Source organism: Sus scrofa, chromosome 8 (genome assembly GCF_054392235.1).
Source record: "Sus scrofa isolate SSC_HxYL_T2T_F1_AM1 chromosome 8, Sscrofa_HxYL_maternal_Yorkshire_Landrace_v2.0, whole genome shotgun sequence".
Classification (NCBI taxonomy): Eukaryota; Metazoa; Chordata; class Mammalia; order Artiodactyla; family Suidae; genus Sus; species Sus scrofa.
Genome location: NC_139390.1, coordinates 40,947,870 through 40,968,126, shown reverse-complemented (window position 1 = coordinate 40,968,126; position 20,257 = coordinate 40,947,870). Strand labels below are relative to the sequence as shown.

At 43.2% G+C, this 20,257-nt stretch overlaps 1 protein-coding gene across 11 annotated transcripts in view; it reads right to left on the bottom strand.

Annotated features, from left to right (window-relative positions):
• Positions 1–13,501: 13,501 nt before the first annotated feature.
• PDGFRA (platelet derived growth factor receptor alpha) overlaps positions 13,502–20,257 on the bottom strand; it is a 54,614-nt gene continuing 47,858 nt past the window's right edge. For 10 of the 11 annotated variants that reach the window (XR_014811909.1, XM_084970812.1, XM_084970811.1 and 7 more), the window contains one exon: positions 13,502–16,578. Coding sequence is in view for 10 of the 11 variants with exons in the window: in XM_084970812.1 (XP_084826938.1) it covers positions 16,431–16,578 (148 nt within the window). In the remaining variant the exon portion in view is untranslated. 11 annotated transcript variants of the gene reach the window in all.

Genomic DNA, 20,257 nt, shown 5'->3' with positions numbered 1-20,257 from the left:
AGAGCCAAACTAACGACCAAAGATGGCTACATCTCCCCTGCAATCCAGCTTCCTCAGGTGTACAAAAATCACATTACAAACTCTCCAGCCAATCTCAAGCCCATATCCCCAACCACCTCCTTTGTCTCACTCACACACACCAAGTTGGTATTTCCTCTGTCATAAAGCAGCTGAGGGCCAGGCATCTCAGGACGGCCCCTAAACCCCCAAGCTTGCTGGAGTTATTCAAACTAGCCAATCCCAAACTATTTAACCCACCCTGCCTTGCCTTTCTGGTAGAAACCCCAATAAGGTTGTACCTAGACATTTCCCATTTCTTTATGCCTCCTGATCTTCTCTGATACTTTCCCACGTGGCCCTACATGGCATGGTGTGCGTGCTCTCTCCAATAAGGAAATGCAAGTAATAAAAATCTCCTTTGGAGTTCCCATTGTGGCTCAGAGGAAACAAATTCGACTAGTATCCATGAGGATGTGGGTTCGATCCCTGGCCTTGCTCAATGTGTTAAGGATCCCACATTGCTGTGGCTGTGGCATAGGCTGGAAGCTGCATTTCCTATTCAACCCCTAGCCTTGGAACTTCCATATGCAGCAGGTGAGGGCTTTAAAAGGCAAAAATAAAATAAAATAAATAAAAATCTCCTTTCTTTCCATGCCCACAACATGTGGAAATTCCCGGGCCAGGGACTGAACCTGGGCCATAGCAAGGACAATGCCAAATCCCTAACTTGCTCTGCCACAAGGATACTCCAAAATTCTCCTTTCAGTGACACTAACCTCTCTGTCCTCTTTATAAATTAACACCTGGTCACGAATCACAGTTCTTCCTTTGTAATTCCAGACATCGCTACATTCTTTGAATTATCTTTTGCTCATATAAAATAAATAATGGTGGGAGTTCCCACTCTGGCTCAGTGGTAGTGAATCTGACTAGTATTCATGAACGCAGTTTCCATCCCTGGCCGCACTCATTGGTTAAGGATCCAGTGTTGCTGTGGCTGTGGTGTAGGCTGGCAGCTGCAGCTCCAATTTAGCCCCTAGCCTGGTTGCGGCACTGAAAAAAAAAAAAGTAAGCAAAACATTTGAAAAAATAAAATAAAATAAATAATGTTGACCCTTGAATAATATGTGTTTGATCAAGGGTCTACTTATATGCAGATTTTTTTCCAGTAGTAAATACTACAGCACTACATGATCTGAAGTTGATTGAACATATGGGTTGGTACAGCATATATAGAGGAATCTGATATAAGGAGGGTCAACTATAAGTTATGCGTGGACTTTTAACTTCATGGAGGGTTGGCAGACCAAAGCTTTGTGTTATTCAAGGACCAACTGTATGAGAAAAAGAAGAAGAGTAAGTTCATCAGATTATCATTAGGCTTATTTAAGATATGTGATAGCAGTCTTTGCACATTAAAGTATATTCATTATTATTATTAGCCCTAAAGACTCTGATCTGCTAGTGGCTTTCCCCAGCACAATCAACTTCTGATTTTTTTTCTGAAAATGTATTTGATTGATGAATTGTGTTCATCCTGTGTAGACCCAGGGTTTCTTACCATAATCGGAGTCATGAAGAATTTCCATTGTAGTGTCATTAACATAGAGGAGCTCTATTAAGTGGCCATAATTGTGTTCATCCTGTGTAGACACAGGGTTTCTTACCATAACCCATAATCTGACCAAAGCAGTAGACACAGAGCTATAAGGAGCTAGATTGGTTGGTCTTTCCTAAGCCAATATCATATACACAACTCTGCATTTAAAAAGAAAAATCAGGGAGTAAAAGACTCCCCTAATGTATTAAAAAAAAAAGAACAAAAAACGGGATTTATCATCATTCTGGTGAGAATTTTTCAGGAATCCAACTAAAAAGAACTTGACCCTTAAAGCCTTTATTTAAACCCAATGGCTAATTTATAAAAACTTTCCCACCAGATTTTTAATTACCATTGTGATAAACATAATGATTTGGCAACAGAAATGGAATAAATGATATTTGGGGGAAAAGGTAAGAATCTACTGTGGGGAGAGAGGAAAATGCCCCTTTCCAGCAGCAAATGGTATTATTGCTATTCAAAAAAAAAAAAAAAAAGGAGTTTCCACAGAGAGCTCGCCATAGTTCCAAGATAACTAATTTGGAAACTCTTGTTCAAGACCAGAGACTATCAGAATCAAGATGGTGATAATGGCTTTTTTTGTTTTTTGTGTGTGTCTTTTTTGGGCCACACACCTGCAGCATATGGAGACTCTCAGGCTAGAGGTCAAATCAGAGTTTCAGCTGTCAGCCTACATTGCAGCCACAGCAATGTGGGATCTGAGCTGCATCTGTGACCTATACCACAGCTCAGGGCAACACTGGATCCTTAACCCACTGAGTGAGGCCAGAGATGGAAATTGCGCCATGAATACTAGTCAGACATTACCACTAAGCCACAAGGGGAGCTCCTCAAGACGGTGATACTATTTAAAGGAACCCAGAATGAAGACATTCTAGATTTCCTGGAGTATTTAATGCCAACTCCAACTGATTCAAAATGAGAACAGATTACAGTAGGACCATGACAGAGGGTGAGAAAATTGCGTTGCCAGAGTGGCAACATGAACGTTGCAACTCGGAATTTCCAGCTCCATGAGGGCCCTCTGGTCCCCACCCTACAAGGATAAAGAATTTCCATTGTAGTGTCGTTAACATAGAGGAGCTCTATCAAGTGGCCAGCCCTCAGCTGGGGCATAATCATAAGGCCGACTCTTGTGTGCTGTACTCCAGGCTGAAGCATGCCTCTATGGATAGACTGGGTTCTTTGCCAAGTAGACCCCATCAAAACCTAACCAGAGTCTCGAGTTTGAAGAGGAATTGAGACTAAACAATGTTTGCTTATTCATACCAGAAGTGGAACAAATTCTCAATCTTAGTGAGGTAGAAGTCAGTGTTTCTGAGAAAGTCACCTCAAGTTCTGCAAATACACAAGTGTATTTCTTATGAAAACAGCCACCTCCCAAGACCACCCACGTACTTAATGGCAATAATGCTCAGGATGAGAAATTCTCCTGCCCTCTGGCTCTTCTTGCTCTTGCTTCATTCCAGGCTTGGACAGGTCGTCAGCCAAACTCTGGGTTTGATTTAAAATAGGAATTTGATTGGTTGTGATGATTGCTGTTCAACTATAAATATAATAAAATTCATTGAGTAATAAAAAAATTTTTTAATTAAAATAAATTTTTAAAAATAAAATAAAATAGGAATTTAATCCTTCCCATACATCAAAAATGTATGTTATGGTGGCAAGTGGCATTCAAGGGAGGATTTGAGTTTTCTGGATTCAAGATAAGCTCTATTTAAAGTTTTTCAATACTTTCCACATGTGTCCCTGCTAAAAACCTCCCATACATTCACTATCATGTGTGTCCCTTTTTTCTCAGCAGATGGGAGCCTAGCCATTATGTCAGAGGCATTTTGGATTGACGCCCATGAGCAGGAGATTTGAGTTACCATCGCATTTGACTTCTAGAGTTGCCAAACAGTTGAGTGTTGCTTTCTCAATTTGTCTGTTGCCCTATAGCCTCCTGTAACCCCTTCCTCTGTGGATGGGGGATATTTAATAAACATTCCAGACCAGGCACTGTTCTAGGCACCAGGGATATGGCAGTGAGGAAAACAGATACAAATCTTGCCATCAGGTATCTTACTTTGTAGCAGAGGACAATGAGCTTGGGGATAAACTATACAGTGAGTTAGAATGTTACAAGTTGGAGTCAGGGGAGGGAGAGAAAGAAGAGCATGGTAAGTGGGATAGGAAGTGCTAAGGGCAGAGCCACCATGGCTGGGGTGTGGATGGTACCAATGTCGACATTAAATAGGACAGTCAGGGTCAGCCTCATGGAAATGAAGTTGAGCAAACACATGAAGTGAGGAAATTATCCAACCATAGCTAGGAGAAGAGCATTCCAGGCAAAAGGAACAACCAGTCCAAAGACCATAACACGGGCGTCTCCTTCTTGTGTTCTGGAAACAGCAATGAGCCCAATGGGGTTGGAAGGGAGTAAGCAAATGAGAGAATGGAACAAGCTGGAAAGGTGGCTGAGGCCAGACCTTGAAGGGCTTTGACAGCTATTTTTAAAACTTTATGTTTTACTCTGAGTAAAATGGGGAGTCATGGCAGGATTTTGAGCCAAGGAGGGACAATGATCCTACTTCATGTTAAAAGGAGGTGCCAGCATATGGGTGCCATTTGAAGCCATGAGGATAGATGAAACCAAGAAAATAAAGTTCAAAGACTTAGCCCTAGGACACTCCAACATAAATAGAGACCAGGAAAAGAGAAGGCTCAGCCAAGAGGCTGAGAAAAAGCAACCTATAGTGCAGGAGAAAAACCCAAAGCGGTTGAGGTCTTGGAAGCCCAGTGAAGAAAATACAGTAAAAATTGAAATGACAGGATATTCCCTTCATGGTTCAGTGGTTAACAATACCCACTAGGATCCATGAGGATGCGGGTTCGATCCATGGCCTCACTTAGTGGGTTAAGGGCCCGCCATTGCCATGAGCTGTGGTGTAGGTCACAGACACAGCTTGGATCTTGCATTGTTGTGGCTGTGGTGTAGGCTGGCAGCTGTAGCTCCAACTGACCCCTAGCCTGGGAACTTCTGTATGCTGCGGTTGTGGCCCTAAAAAGCAAACATCAGAGCTGTAGCTGCCAGCCTACACCACAGCCACAGCAACGCCAGATCCTCAATCCACTAAGTGAGGCCAGGGATTGAACCCACATCTTCAGAGGGGTCCTTAATCCCTTGAGCCACAATGGGAGTTCCCCTCACAATCAGCCTAGATAGAAATGGGAAACTCCTGTTCTCTAAGGAGTTGAGACATAATTGATGGATGGAACATTTGTAAGAATAGAAAATAACTTTATTTATTAATGTCCCTTAACTCCCCCTACATACCTACTCTCTAGAGTTCATTCTTCCTATTTCGCTGGACTTAAAATCAAACCACTGAAATTTCTTGTCGTGCTTAGGTAATAAAAATATTCTCTACTTCCTCCAGTATTATAATTATTAACTCTGAACTTTATGAGAAGTTTTTATTTCTATTTCTCCACCTTGGAGCTCCTGAAGAAACAAAAGCTGAAGCGGTGGGAGTTCTGCTGCGGCACGTTGGGTTAAGGATCTGTGTTGCCATAGCTATGGTGTAGATGGCAGGTGAAGCTCAGATTCAAACCCTGGCCCAGGAACTTCCATAGGCCACAGATGCAACCAAAATAAAATACTTTTTAAATTAAAAAAAAATTAGGCTCAGCAATTAATGAATCTGACCAGCATCCATGAGGACACAGGTTCGATCCCTGGCCTTGCTCAGTGGGTTAGGGATTTGGTGTTGCCGTGAGCTGTGGAGTAGGTCATAGATGTGGCTCAGATCCTGTGCTGCTGTGGCTGTGGCACAGGCCGGCAGCTGTAGCTCCTCTTTACCCCTAGCCTGGGAGCCTCCATGTGCCACAAGTGTGGCCCTAAAAATCAAAAAATAAAATAAGATAAAATATGCTGAAGTGGTAAAGAGATGACGTGATCAATTTCTTCCCTATATTCCCCAACTAGAGCTTCCTCATTCCTACCCTACCCACTTGGTTGCCTCTGGGCCCTCCAAAGTTGGGGGATGGGGGTGATATAATTTGGAGAAAAAAGTAAAGAAGATAAGGAGTTCCCATCAGGGCTCAGTGGTTAACGAATCTGACTAGGAACCAGGAGGTTGCGGGTTTGACCCCTGGCCTTGCTCAGTGGGTTAAGGATCCGGCATTGCCGTGAGCTATGGTGTAGGTCGCAAAAGTGGCTCGGATCCCGCATTGCTATGGCTCTGGTGTAGGCCGACGGCTATGGCTCCAATTTGACCCCTAGCCTAGGAACCTCCATATGTCGAGGGAGCGGCCCAAGAAATGGCAAAAAGACAAAAAAAAAAAAAAAAAAAAAGTAACGAAGATAAGAGAGACTTTGACTGGTGCAATGTTGAATTAGTGCCAAGACTGGAAATTTTATCCTACTTGCAAGCTAACGAGTTGGCCCCCGACAGGTTCACGGATGCTGCCAGAAGATGCAAGGCTCCTGGGTCAGAAACAAAGGACTTTATGACTCATAGTACAGTGAATAGCACGAAGGTCATGCTGTTACCCTTAGGCCAGTTCTCCCTGTCCCCCAAACCCTATGGGGACAATGCAAAGTCACCTGGTGGATGGTATATAGGCAAAACGTTAGTTCACAGCTGAAGAATCCTAAGTTTAGGAAACACCAGTCTTTTATGATGGGCTGCAAGAAATCTGAGCAAAATCTTTGTCCCAGAAGGAGACATTATCTTTATTACATAAACCATCAGACAAATCTGCCCTCTGCTCCACAGACTATCTCTCTTTCCTGATATCGAGATCGTGTCTATTGTATTAATTTCTTTTTATTCTTTTTTGGCTGTACCCCAGCATGCAGAAATTCCCAGGCCAGGGATTGAAACTACACCACAGTACTGGGACATGCCAGGCCCTGAACCCCCTGAACCACCAGGGAACTCCTCCTCTGGCTTTTGTTACCACCAGGAAAGGACTGTGCCCTCCACCTATCACAATTTTCTGCTCCATGCTCCTCTACTGTCACAGAATGTTCCCCTTAGGTAATTAGCCAGAGGGATTCAAGTCTGCCAGCTGCCTCATTTAGGCATAAGCGTTCTCGCCATCAACAAAGCAAAGAAAAGGCTGTTCTCTAATATTTATTCGTTGAAGGAATTAATTCAACGTGACTTTCCGGGGCTGGATCAATGCATCATGTTCTCATGCACTTTCTCCATCTAGGAAACCAAACTCCAACTTTTCTAGGAAGAAAAGATGTCTAATTATCTCTGGCTAATGAAAGACGCATCCACTCTGGAATTGTCCTCATACCCACAAGATATCACATGCCATCTTGTCAGATCGCAAGTGCAACAAAACTAGAATTGCAATGCAATCCTCAGGACAGAGAACCAAAAGTTTTTCTTTCATTTCAAAGAGGAACTTAATGCCTCAATCAAGCCTAAAATTTTGACCTACCAAATGATCTTAAGCACCACACAGAAAATACTGGATCTGATTCTGTTTGGAGCCATCAGCATAACATGTAATGAAATTCAAAATAGACAGGATATACATGCTCCAGAGGGAAGTCATTAATACCCATGAATAATGATAAAGCAAAATACCATCTGCCAGGATAATGTGGCAAATCTTTTTAAAATTCCAATTAGTCTATAAACCAGAAACAGGGAGCAAATATGCTCCCCCAGCCACGTGAGACCATGTGTCCATCGCTTTGTATGTAGATGAGTAGGTGGTGAAACCTCATCCCTGTATGCACACATTTCGGAGGATGTATTCATTATTCTTGGGGCAGGGGTGCTACTTATGTAACTGGGTGGAACACAATGTTGTAATCTGAAAATTAAGACCACATATGTATTTTCACATATAGTTGAATGGTGAGCGTGAAAAACATTGTGTCTGTTAAAAACACAGTATATTCATTTTGCTGTAGAGATGTGGTCGAACTTAATCTTTATATGTACTTGGCATCATGGATAACGAAGTGTTTCTATTGCCCTTTTATCCCAAGAAAATTACCTAGTTTATGATGGTTTCAGATATTCTAAGCCATTTGCCCGAGCTGCATTTCATGAAGCACATAGCTATTAAAATCCTAATATCTGTTATTAGAACTACTGTAGTCGAGCCCAAAAAGAAATTGTTCTTGATACAAATGCATAAAACTGTTCTCCTGATCGGCTCGTCCATCACTTGTCTTTTGAAATCTTTCAAGAAGCAAAGAACTTGCTTCTTCTGAACAATGACATCTCTCAGTAACTCTTGTTTTTCCATGGTTTGTTGTAGCACAAACAACACAGCGATTCATATATGAGGGGTTTCTAATCCCAGCGCGCTCATGATGGAGCTGTGTGAGTTTTTAAAAAATCACGTGGTTTCCTCAGCTTTAAAAATCTTCCCTGCCTCCAAGGGCTATTGTGAGAATCAAAATAGGATCTTTGAAAAAGTTGTAAAACCTTCTGATAGTAAAGGTCATTTTTTGGGATGGTGACCGGGTGAAGTAAGCGGAATTGCCTGTATTAAATGAAGAGGTAGAATGATACATTAAAAAGAGCAAAAAGACCTCTCCACAGGCCTGGAGCATTGATTTGATGCTAGATTAGGCAGCTATTGTTTAATCAGCAGGATTATTGTTCCAGATGATCTGCCTCCCTCCTGGGGTTGGAATACAGGCTGAGCCAGTACCAACTGGCAGCCAAGCTCCTTGCAGCTTTAACTCCAAGGAGGGATGTTTGATCTGTGGGGCACCTGAACGTGGGCAATAAGGAGTTATGTTGGAATAGGGGGCTGTATTCCAATTACTAACAACATAATCAATTTCCATTATCCTTGAGTTGAAAATAAGATGCTGTGTCTTTTTTGGACAAATTCTTAGAAAGGTACAATCTTCCAATACTGAACCAGGAAGAAATAGAAAATATGAATATTTCAAGCATAAGTAATGAAAGTAAAACTACATTTTTTTTTTTCTTGCTGTTTTTTAGGGCCGCATCCTCTGCATATGGAAGTTCCCAGACTAGGGGTCAAATCAAAGGTACAGCTGCTGGCCTACACCAGATCCACAGCAACACAGGATCTGAGCTGCATCTGCAAACTACACCACAGCTCATGGCAATGCCGGATCCCCAACCCACTGAGCAAGACCAGGGATGGAAAGTGCATCCTCCTGTATCCTAGTAAGATTCATTTCCACTGTGCCATAATGGGAACTCCTGAAACCATGATTTTAAAACTTCCAAAAAACAAGTCTAGGACCAGATGGCTTTACAGGCAAATCAAACATTTAGAGAAGAATTAACACCCATCCTTCTAAAACTCTTCCCAAAAATTGCAGAGGAAAGAAAACTCCCAAGCTCATTCTATGGAGCCATCTGTCACCTAGATACCAAAACCAAAGACATGACCAAAAAGAAAAAAGAAAAAAGAAAAAAGAAAGAAAGAAAATTACAGGAGTTTCCATGTGGATCAGCAATCTGGCATTATCGCTGCAGTGGCTTGGGTCACTGCTGTGGCATGGGTTCGATCCCTGGCCCGGGAACTAATGTATGCCATAGGTGCAGCTAAAAAATTTTTTAATTAAAAAAAAAAGAAAGAAAATTACAGACCAATGGGAGTTCCTGTCATGGCTCAGCAGAAACGAATCTGGCTAGAATCCTTGAGGATGCAGGTTCGATCCCTGGCCTCGTTCAGTGGGTTAAGGATCTGGCATTGCTGTGACTGTGGCATAGGCCAGCAGCTATGGCTCCAATTTGACCCCTAGCCTGAGAACCTCCATATGTCGTGGGTGTGGTCCTAAAAAGACAAAAAAAGAAAAAAGAAAAGAAAAGAAAATTACAGACCAATATCATTGATGAATATAGACACAAAAATCCTCAACAAAATATTAGCTAACTGAATCTAACAGTAAATTAAAAGGATCATATGCCCTGATCAAGTGGGATTTATCCCAGGGATGCAAGGATTCTTCAATATCCATAAAGCGATCAGTGTGATACACCACATTAACAAACTGAAGAGTAAAAACCATACGATCATCTCAAAAGATGTAGAAAAAGCTTTTGACAAAATTCATCACCCATTTGTGATTAAAAAAACACTCCAGAAAGTGGGCATAGAGGGAACCTACATCAACATAATAAAGGCCATATATGACAAACTCACAGCTAATATCATTCTCAGTGGTGAAAAGTTGAAAGCATTTCTGCTAAGATCAGGAACAAGACAAGGATGTCCAGTCTCACCACTGTGATTCAACATGGTTTTGGAAGTCTTAGCCACAGCAATCAGCAAAGAAAAGTCATAAAAGGAATCCAAATTGGAAAATAAGTAAAACTGTCACTGTTCTATGACACTGTACATAGAACATCCTAAAGATGCTACCAGAAAACTACTAGAGCTCATTGATAAATTCAGTAAAGTTATAGGATACAAATTTTTTTTCTTTGTAGGGCCACACCTGCAGCACATGGGGCTTCCCAGGCTAGGGATCAAGTCAGAGTTGCAGCTGCCAGCCACAGCCACAGCCACAGCCAAGCCAGATCCGAGCCTTGTCTGTAACTTACACCACAGCTCATGGCAACACCGGATCCTTAACCCACTGAGCGAGGCCAGGGATCGAACCCACATTCTCATGGATCCTAGTTGGGTTCATTAACCACTGAGCCACGAAGGGTACTCCATCCTGAAGTCTTTTGAGTCAGTGTGCATCAGAACACAAAACCCACATCTTCCCACACATATCACATCACAGTGAGAAATGCAAAGCAGAGAGAAGAAACCCTAGAAAACCACAGGTAGTCAGCAAAGCGTGTGATTCACATACAGAAGTTCAAGAATTTACTATGACAATCTTATCTGAAGACTTGGGCTCAACATCAATTTATATTCTGCACATCTTTTGGCCTTTGTCATTTATTTCTAAGACTCTATCTTAGTAAAATACTATTTTATGTGCACCAAGGACATATGTGCAAGGAGGTTCACAAAGGTATTTTTTTTTTTTTGTATTTTTAGGGCCACACCTGCAGCATATGGAGGTTCCCAGCCTAGAGATCGAATTGGAGCTACAGCTGCCAGCCTATTCCACAGCCACAGCAAAGCCATATTCGAGCCATGTCTGTGACCTACATTGCAACTCATAGCAATGCCAGATCCTTAACCCACTGAGCAAGGCCAGAGATTGAACCTGTGTCCTCATGGATACTATTTGGGTTAATTACTGCTGAGCCACAAGAGGAACTCCTTGAGTCATTTAATAGCAAATGATTGGAAACTATAAATCTATCTATAGGAACATGATAACATAAATTATGGTATGTTTACATAATGGGATGTTAAGCAGCTGATAAAAAACGAGAAGGGGGTCTCTCTCTATACACTTCCGACAGAGATCCAAAATATATCATTCAAAGAAAACAACACTGGAGTTCCTGCTGTCCCACAGTGTATTAAAGATCCTGCATTGCTCCAGCTATGGCATAGGTTGCAGCTTTGGCTCAGATTCAATTCAACTTTCACAGGCCTCGGATGCAGCCAAAAAAAAATTAAATTTTTTTTTTTTTTTTTTTTTTTTTTGTCTTCTTAGCTATTTCTTGGGCCACTCCCTTGGCATATGGAGATTCCCAGGCTAGTGGTCGAATCGGAGCTGTAGCCGCCGGCCTACACCAGAGCCACAGCAATGCGGGATCTGAGCCATGTCTACAACCTACATCACAGCTCACAGCAACGCCGGATGGTTAACCCACTGAGCAAGGGCAGGGACCAAACCTGCAACCTCATGGTTCCCAGTCGGATTCGTTAACCACTGCACCACGACGGGAACTCCTAAATTTTTTTAAAAAATAAGAGTTCCCTTCGTGGCTCAGTGCTTAACAAACCCGACTAGGATCCATGAGGATGTGGGTTTGTTCCCTGGCCTCCCTCAGTGGGCTAAGGATCTGGCATTGCTGCGAGCTGTGGTGTAGGTCACAGATGCAGCTCAGATCAGGCATGGCTGTGGCCATGGCGTAAGCCGGTGTGGCCATTCCTAGCCTGGGAACTTCCATGTGCTGCAGGTGTGGCCCTAAAAAAAATAAAAATTAAAAAAATAAAAAAGTGGAGTTCCTGTTGTGGCACAGTGGTTGACGAATCCAACTAGGAACCATGAGGTTGCAGGTTCAATCCCTGACCTTGCTCAGTGGGCTAAGGATCTGGCGTTGCCGTGAGCTGTCACAGATGCGGCTCGGATTCCGAGTTGCTGTGGCTCTGGTGTGGGCTGGTCACCACAGCTCCGATTAGACCCCTAGCCTGGAAACCTCCATATGCCGCAAGAGTGGCCCTAGAAAAGGCAAAAAAAAATTTTTTTAATTAAAATAAATAAATAAAAAAGTAAAAAAATTAAAAATAAAGAAAGCCACACAGTGGACTCTCGTGATAATGATGTGTCGATGTAGGTCCATAAGTTGTAACAAAGGTGGCACTCTGTGGTGGATGGTGATAATGGGGGAAGCTATGCATGTATGAGGGTTGACTATGAGGGAAATCTCTGTACCTTTGCTCAGTTTTGCTGCAAACTTAAAACTACTCTGTGGAGTTCCCCCTGTGGCTCAGCGGGTTAAGAACCTGACAGGTATCCATGAGGATGTGGGTTTGTTCCCTGGCCTCAGTCAGTGGGTTGAGGATGCAGTGTTGCCATGAGCTGTGGTGTAGGTCACAGATGGCTCAGATCTGGTGTTGCTGTGTCTGTGGCTGTGGTGTAGGCCAGCAGTTATAGCTCGGATTTGACCCCTTGCCATGGAACTTCCATATGCCTTGGGTGTGGCCCTAAAAGGAAAAAAAAAGAAAAAGAAAAATTGCTCTAAAAAAAGAAAAGTTAAAAAACAAAGCACATTACAAAGCATTACATAAAGTACGATTCCAGGTAGGTAAGATATAAAGCAAAAATAGAGATGAGTATATATGTATATAAGCAGATGCACGGAAAAGAAGCTGAAAAGATAAATACACATAAAAAGATACAGTTTTGCCTCTTGGAAATGGGAAAGGGACAGGGAAGAAGATATGAAAAGTCTTTAACCTATTTATTGATTTGTTTGTTTGCTTGCTTATTGTCTTTTTAGGGCTGCAGATGTGGCACATAGAAGTTTCCAGGCTAGGGGTCAATTTGGAGCTGTAGCTGCTGGCCTACACCACAGCCATGGCAACTCAGGATCCGAGAAACACCTGCGACCTACACCACAGCTCACGGCAATGCTGGATCCTTAACCCACTGAGCAAGGCCAGGGATTGAACCCGCATCATCATAGATACCACTGAGCCACGACGGCAACTCCAAAAAGTCTTTTTAACCCTTTATTTTACACACTCTACAATGTCTGAACAGTGCCCAAAGTAAATGCAGCCCTATATTCCTAGTGCAGGGAAAATGCAGAAAGCACGACTCTAACAATCAAGCAACAGGAAGAGTCAAGAGCCAGTCATCTTTAAGTCAAAGGCTGAGTCGGAGAATCAGCTAGCTCTGATAATGTTTAAGTCTAGAATTTTCTGTTGGTTTCATTTAAAAGCAGAAAATAGGAGTTCCCATCATGGCTCAGCAGAAACGAATCTGACTAGCATCCATGAGGATGTGGGTTCAATCCCTGGCCTTGCCCAGTGGGTTAAGGATCTTGCTTTGCCGTGAGCTGTGGTGTGAGCCACAGACTCAGCTCAGATCTGTTGTACTGTGGCTGTGGTGTAGACTGGCAGCTACAGCTCCAATTCGACCCCTACCTTGGAAACCTCCATGTGCGGTGGGTGCGGCCCTAAAAAGACAAAAAGAAAAAGAAAAAAAAAGAATATGGCTAAGAAAATAAACAGGCTTGCTTTCATTTATATGGTTAAACTAAAGACAAACATGCTGGAACCTTAGCATAACTTTAAATTATATATCTCATTTATTGAAATATAAAGATCTTCATTTACACGTCTTAAAACAAAAACATGAACAGGGGGCATTTGTGATACAATTGTGTCGGCAGACCCTTCCTGTCGCGTTAGTTCTCGAACATTCACCACACCACCGTCTGGGGAACATTTACGTATTTTTCTCTTTATTATTTCTAAAATATAAATTTTGGACATTCAAAAGTGCAACAGTTAATGTGCCTGTGGGGAATATCACAGTTAAAAAAATATAAACAAAGGCAGTGATACAGCTTGTCATAAATGTTTTGGCAGTATTCTCCAAGTCTATATAGAAATACATATATACATATTGATGTATAACATCATTTTAATCTCACGTCCCTCTTCACACAAATAGGACCATTTTGTACAGATTGGCAGACCACATTTTAAGGACATCACCGATCATTTAAACAAGTCACAAATTGTGTTTCTCAGGCCAACTTTGATTGTCTTCATAAAACGAGAAAGCGGGAAGGATTGACACATTTTCAACTGGGGTCTTGGCAGGAGGTCAAAAAGGAAACAGATCTGTGATACCCTGAAAACACGATTTTTTTTAAAAAGGCAGCTCCCTGTGAACTTGGGTAAGAGCATTTCTTAGGACTAGAACCTGCTGGGCTGAGAATTTTTCATCCAGCCTCTTGATAACGTGCAAGGCTCACAGGACATGAAAATGCAAAGCACCAACAGAAGAAGGCTGAATGAGGGAGAGGGCGTGATAAACAGAGTGCTTGAGCTGTGACTCTAGAAACACAAATGTATTTCAAGTCTAGTGGGCGCTACAGAACCTGGTCAGGTTTTCCTGTTTCATTGGCCAATCCGGCTTCAGTCTTCACACTTAGCACGAAAAAGGTGGGGCTTGCATTGTGATTACACCTGTAGCTAGTCAAGTACCTTGTTACTGCTTCTACCTCGTCCTAAGCATCACCTGCCAGGAGCACGCACGGTGATTGCAGTAATCATAGCCCATGTTTCATACATACGGTGTCAGCAATTAAGGGGTATCGCAAAGAATACCAATGAGCCCACGCCAACTAGTTTGACAGTTTGGGATGGATGTGACAATCTGTCCTCCCATCTAACCCCCAAATATCACTAAAACATTCAAATTAAGTCTGTCACCAAAATACTGACCTGGCTGTACAGAGACGTGGTGTGCTCAATTGCATCATTTTTGTACATGGCTTTTGGGGGGAGGTTGGTGGGGAGGGAGTTCAGTTCCCCCACCCAGTGTGAAGATCTGCCAAACCAAGACTGAGCTTGCTCTGTCTCAGCCAAGACTGAAACGTTAAATTACGGGTAGCAATTGATAGAGATATGGCATTAATTGTCAATGACCCAAAGCCAAAGCTTTAAATAGTAGGCTTCCTCCATGATTTCTAGCCCAGTTTCCTAATTTCAAATGTTGGGTTTTTTCCCATGGCCTCTTCCTGTCATCCACACAGGTATTTCCCCAGCCTGGCTGATTAGAACAGCCTGAGTATTTATAAAAATACAGGTCTCTGCTCCCCCAGACCTGATATTCAGAATCTCTAGGATAGAGACCTAGAATCTTATGATTCTCATTGCCATTTCCACTGAGGATGCAGGTTAAGGCACACACAGCCTTCACTAAACAAACGCCTTTATTGTCTCAGAGTTTCCATCTCTTTCTCTTGTGGGGAAGAGATAAAGGAAGGGGCCTCCTGTTCAGGACCCGTTTCTGACTCTTTCAGGGTTTGCAGAATTAAAAAATATATATACACATTGAGATCCACCAGAATTATCACCAGGCATGAAACAAACCCTCTGCAAATCCAGTCTTTTTGTTGATGATTATCTTTTCGACTGGGTAATAAGATGCAAAGTCACATGAGGCAGACGCATGCCTTCATATTGAGACCCTTTAGGATGTAGGGGTTTTATTTATTTCAAATCCCATTACTTCAGAGGGCAGTTAATTGTTTTTAGTACAGTGAATTAGGGAGCCTATTCAGTACACAGTTAAACACTCTTGACTTCCTGGAAGACACTACTTTTACTTTGTTCTCTATGTTCAACTAAATTTAATCCACTAAAGCTACAACTGTATTTTATAGAGAAACAGATTATTTAATATAAATGTCAAACACTGTCAAACTTGTCACCTACTTAGTAAGGAATTTTTTTTTAATTGTGCTTTTTCTGTAGGGAAAACGTGTTACATGTTACAGATTTAGCGTTACTGATAACAGTCGCATTGTTATAAAGACAGATTACAATATGACAATGAATCATTGGGCTTATAAATGACCCAAACCTAATAAACAAGGTTGGTTACTTATTATCCTTTATCTCTTCAACACTAAAAAAAAAAAAAAAAAAGTAAAATGCTAGAGTACCAGTACCTTTTAAGGTTCAAAAGTGGTTTTGCATGTACTTCGTAAGAAAGTTCAACAGCAGCTGATACCAAGTTTCAAGCGGGAAGTACATGGATGGACTGAGTGGTCTCTCCAGAAGTCCAGAGAAGATAGTTAACACAAATCAAAACACATCCTTGGTTAGAGTTATTTACATAGTTACAACGCTGGAGTTTTGTTGCCGTAAAAGTTGCAGAGGTTGGATTCTCACCAATGCCCTTGAAACACAAAGTTCATCTTCTGTGGCCCATTATCTATTTCCATGTCCATCTCCCTCCAACCTGCCTGCGCCAATGAGATGCTACGGAAGCACTGCCAAGAGGCAATGCTGGAGAAGTTCATTTCCAAATATCCCATTCATTCATATTTAGAAGGCTCCCTGAGGCCCTTGGCTGGGAACTTCTCTTTAGACCCATCCAAAACCTCCCTTCAAACTGTGCATTGAAATGAAGTGGTTTTCTTAAAAAGATCCAAGGTGGTTCTAGGAGTTGGAAGGTAGCCCCCGAATCTGCCAGTCACAGGAAGCTGTCCTCCACCAGGTCCGAAGAGTCTATGCCAATGTCGTCCATCATGTCAATGTCCTCAATGGTCTCGTCCTCTCTCTTGATGAAGGTAGAACTGCTGGAGCCCGTCTCAATGGCACTCTCTTCAGAGGTCTGAGAGCTGGAGGAGGGCAAGAATAGACAGATTATGGCCAGGGGTCAGGGGTAAATGGGGGGGGGGGGCTGGGACTGGCATTTGCACACTGAGGTTTATGGAATGATTGACCAATGGGGGACCTGCAGTAGAGCATAGGGAACTCTACCCAAGATTCTGCGATCATCTACATGGGAACAAAAATCTGAAAAAGAAAGGATGTGTGTATGTGTATAACCGAATCATTTTGTTGTACTGTAGAAATTATCACAGCATTGGTTTTGGGAGTTTGCTTTTTGGTGTGTTTTTGTTTTGTTTTGTTTTGTTTTTTGTCTTTTTGCCTTTTCTAGGGCCACACCTAAGGCATGTGGAGGTTCCCAGGCTAGGAGTCGAATCCGAGCTGTAGCTACCGGCCTACACCAGAGCCACAGCAGTGTGGGATCCAAGCCACGTCTGCAACCTACATGCACCACAGCTCACGGCAACGCCAGATCCTTAACCCACTGAGCAAGGCCAGGGATCCAGCCCAAAACCTATGGTTCCTAGTCGGATTCGTTAACCACTGCGCCATGATGAGAACTCCTTGGTGTTTTTTCTTGAGAGTTAAATTTTACTGGGGGCAAAATTAAGACTTAAGCCCGGTAGCCCTGAGAAACGGCTCTGAGGAGGTGAGGAGGTAAGCTAGGATATACAAGTTTTTGCAAAAAAGGGAAGGTAGGAGGAACAAAAGATTTACAGATAACCAGATTTACAGAAAAAGACTGTTTCTATGGGAAGACGAGAAGGTCTGGGCTTACTCAAATCACTCCTTTGATATGCACCTCAGCTGCGGTCATTCTTCTTTCTTCCCTGAGTTCCCTTAGGGCTGTGGCCTACCTTGGGAGTGGCTGTTCTTACAGACAACAGTGACATCTTTTGTTTTGTCCATTGAACTATAGCCCAGGAAAGGGGGGAATAGCAAGATATGAATGATTGGATTCCCCTTGTGGCTCAGTGGTTAATGAACCCAACTAGTATCCATGAGGACACAGGTTCGATCCATGGCCTTGCTCAGTGGGTTAAGGATCCAGCGTTGCCATGAGCTGTGGTGTAGGTTGCAGATGTGGCTTGGATCCTGCACTGCTGTGGCTGTGGTGTAGGCCAGTGGCTACAGCTTGGATTCGACCCTTAGCCTGGAAACCTCCATGTGCCTCTGGTGCGGCTCCAAAAAGACAAAAAAAAAAATAAATATATATATATATATATATATATATACACACACACACATATATATATGATAAAAGTGAAGGGGGAGGCGCCTGCATCCATGCACTTCTTACAGAAGTTTGCTGCTGGTCTCATGAAGGTTGCTACTAGTCACACACATCAGTCATCACTAAAGGATTTCAGTGTTTATCTAGATATGAGGAGATGCAAGAATTGGGCTCATAAAATCTTCTCCTAAAAATATCTGACTATCTGAAGACCTGTTCTTCCAGTCTTCCCAGAGCACAGAGCGCCTCGCTCCTGGTCTCCACCCTGAGCTCTGCTCAGGGGGGGCTCTGGGTCGGCAGCTGAAGTGGCTCATGTTTTACTCCATGCAGAGGCTGATGGCAAGGGCCAATCTCCAGTTCACAGGGCTCCCCCATCGTCATAAATTCGACCATAGTCTTGGGAGGCATTTCATGACCGTTTCGTCCCACAGTGCCAGGAATGCTGATTCCCAGGTCTGGCAAAGATTTTGTTGACAAGCCATTCACTCAATGTGCTGCTACTGTACTAGGCCTTATTAATAGTAGCTAAGTCTCTGGAGTTCCCGTGGTGGCATAGTGGTTAACGAATCCAACTAGGAACCATGAGGTTTCGGGTTCCATCCCTTACTCAGTGGGTTAAGGATCCAGCATTGCCGTGAGCTGTGGTGTAGGTTGCAGATGTGGCTCGGATCCCGAGTTGCTGTGGCTCTGGTGTAGGCTGGTGGCCACAGCTCTGATTTGACCCCTAGCCTGGGAACTTCCACATGCCGCAGGAGCGGCCCTAGGAAAGGCAAAAAGACAAAAAACAAAACAAAACAAAATAGTAGCTAAGTCTCTGGACCACCTGTCTTATTAGTCTGTTATGGTCCAGGAAAATACTCCCTCTTGTTACATCTTCCCATATGTTTTTTGTTTTTGTTTTTAATTTGCTTTTTAGGGCCACACCTGAGGCATACGGAAGTTCCCAGGCTAGGGGTCGAATTGGAGCTGCAGCTGCTGGCCTACACCACAGCCACAGCCACAGCCACGCAGGATCTGAGCTGCATCTGTGACTTATACCACAGCTTGTGGCAATGCTGGATCCTTTAACCCACTGAGTGAGGCCAAGGATCAAACCTGTATCCTCATGGATCCTAGTTGTGTTCTTAACCTGCTGAGCCACAGGGGAAACTCCTATTACAACATTCTAAATCAACTGTACTTCAATAAAACTTTAAAAAATGAAGAGAAAGACAGAAGGAAGGAAGGTCACAGTCAGACCAACTAGACCATGATGACGTTCCCAGGGTGGCCTCCCAAAGGCAAAGGAGCTCTCCCTGAATATCCTTGGACCTTAAACTCAGGTTACCCAGGAGGGCAAGATTCGGCCACCAGACCAGACGCAGCACCCATCACACTGCAGTGGGCAGCATGGAAAAAAAAATCCAGCTCATAGGTCATCTCCACACCCCAGCTTCCTTTCTCTTCTGCCAAATCTTGCCCCAAGGTGCTAGCCAGCTGGGACAATTTCTACTTGCCTTACTCAACCTGAGGGGAAGTGAAAATAAGCAATGCCTGATCAAAAGGTCCCGGGGAAGATAAAGCAGAGGGACCGAATCAGGGGCAAAGTGCAGCCAGGTCAGTCACCTGCTGGCCCTGAAACCACTTGGATGTCCACTCTGTGATTTCAGGGTTTCACCCCAAGCCCTCCTACCCCTCCTCTCACATCCAACACCCACCCCCCCACCCAAAACCTAAATCACAAAGGCCCAGGTGAGGGTGTCTGAGAGGGGCGTTCTAGTGTCAGAAAGTCTTAAAATCTGGAAAGCCACTTAGTGGCTGTGGGACTTCACACAAGTCTCTTAACCTCCTGAAACTTGTCCCCTTGCCTATAAAATGGGATGACAACAGGGCCTGACAATATTCCTGTCTGTTGCAGTGATTAAGGTAACAATCATAAAGCACTGAGCATGGTGCCTAGCACATAAATGCTCAATAAAGGTTTGTTATGATTATTGTTGCTATTATTCAAGCTTTTACTTGAATCTAAATAGGGCCTGGCTATTAGAAGATATCAGAGGGGGGAAAAAAAAAAAAACAAAGAGTACCCATCATGGTGCAGTGGTTAACGAACCATGAGGTTGCGGGTTCCATCCCTGGCCTTGTTCAGTGGGTTAAGGATCCGGCGTTGCCGTGAGCTGTGGTGTAGATCACAGAAGCGGCTCGGATACCGCATTGCTGTGGCTCTGGTGCAGGCTGACGGCTACAGCTCCGATTCGACCCCTAGCCTGGGAACCTCCTCCATATGCCGCAGGAGCGGCCCTGGAAAAGGCAAAAAGACAAAAAAAAAAAAAAAGAAGATATCAGAGGATAGTTGTTAATTCTCTTGGATGTGTGATCACGCTATTAATACGTGATCAGGAGCACATCCTTATTCTTGCCAGATGTGTGCTGGAGTTGCAGATGATTTTGTTTCAAATGATTTAGCAGGGGAA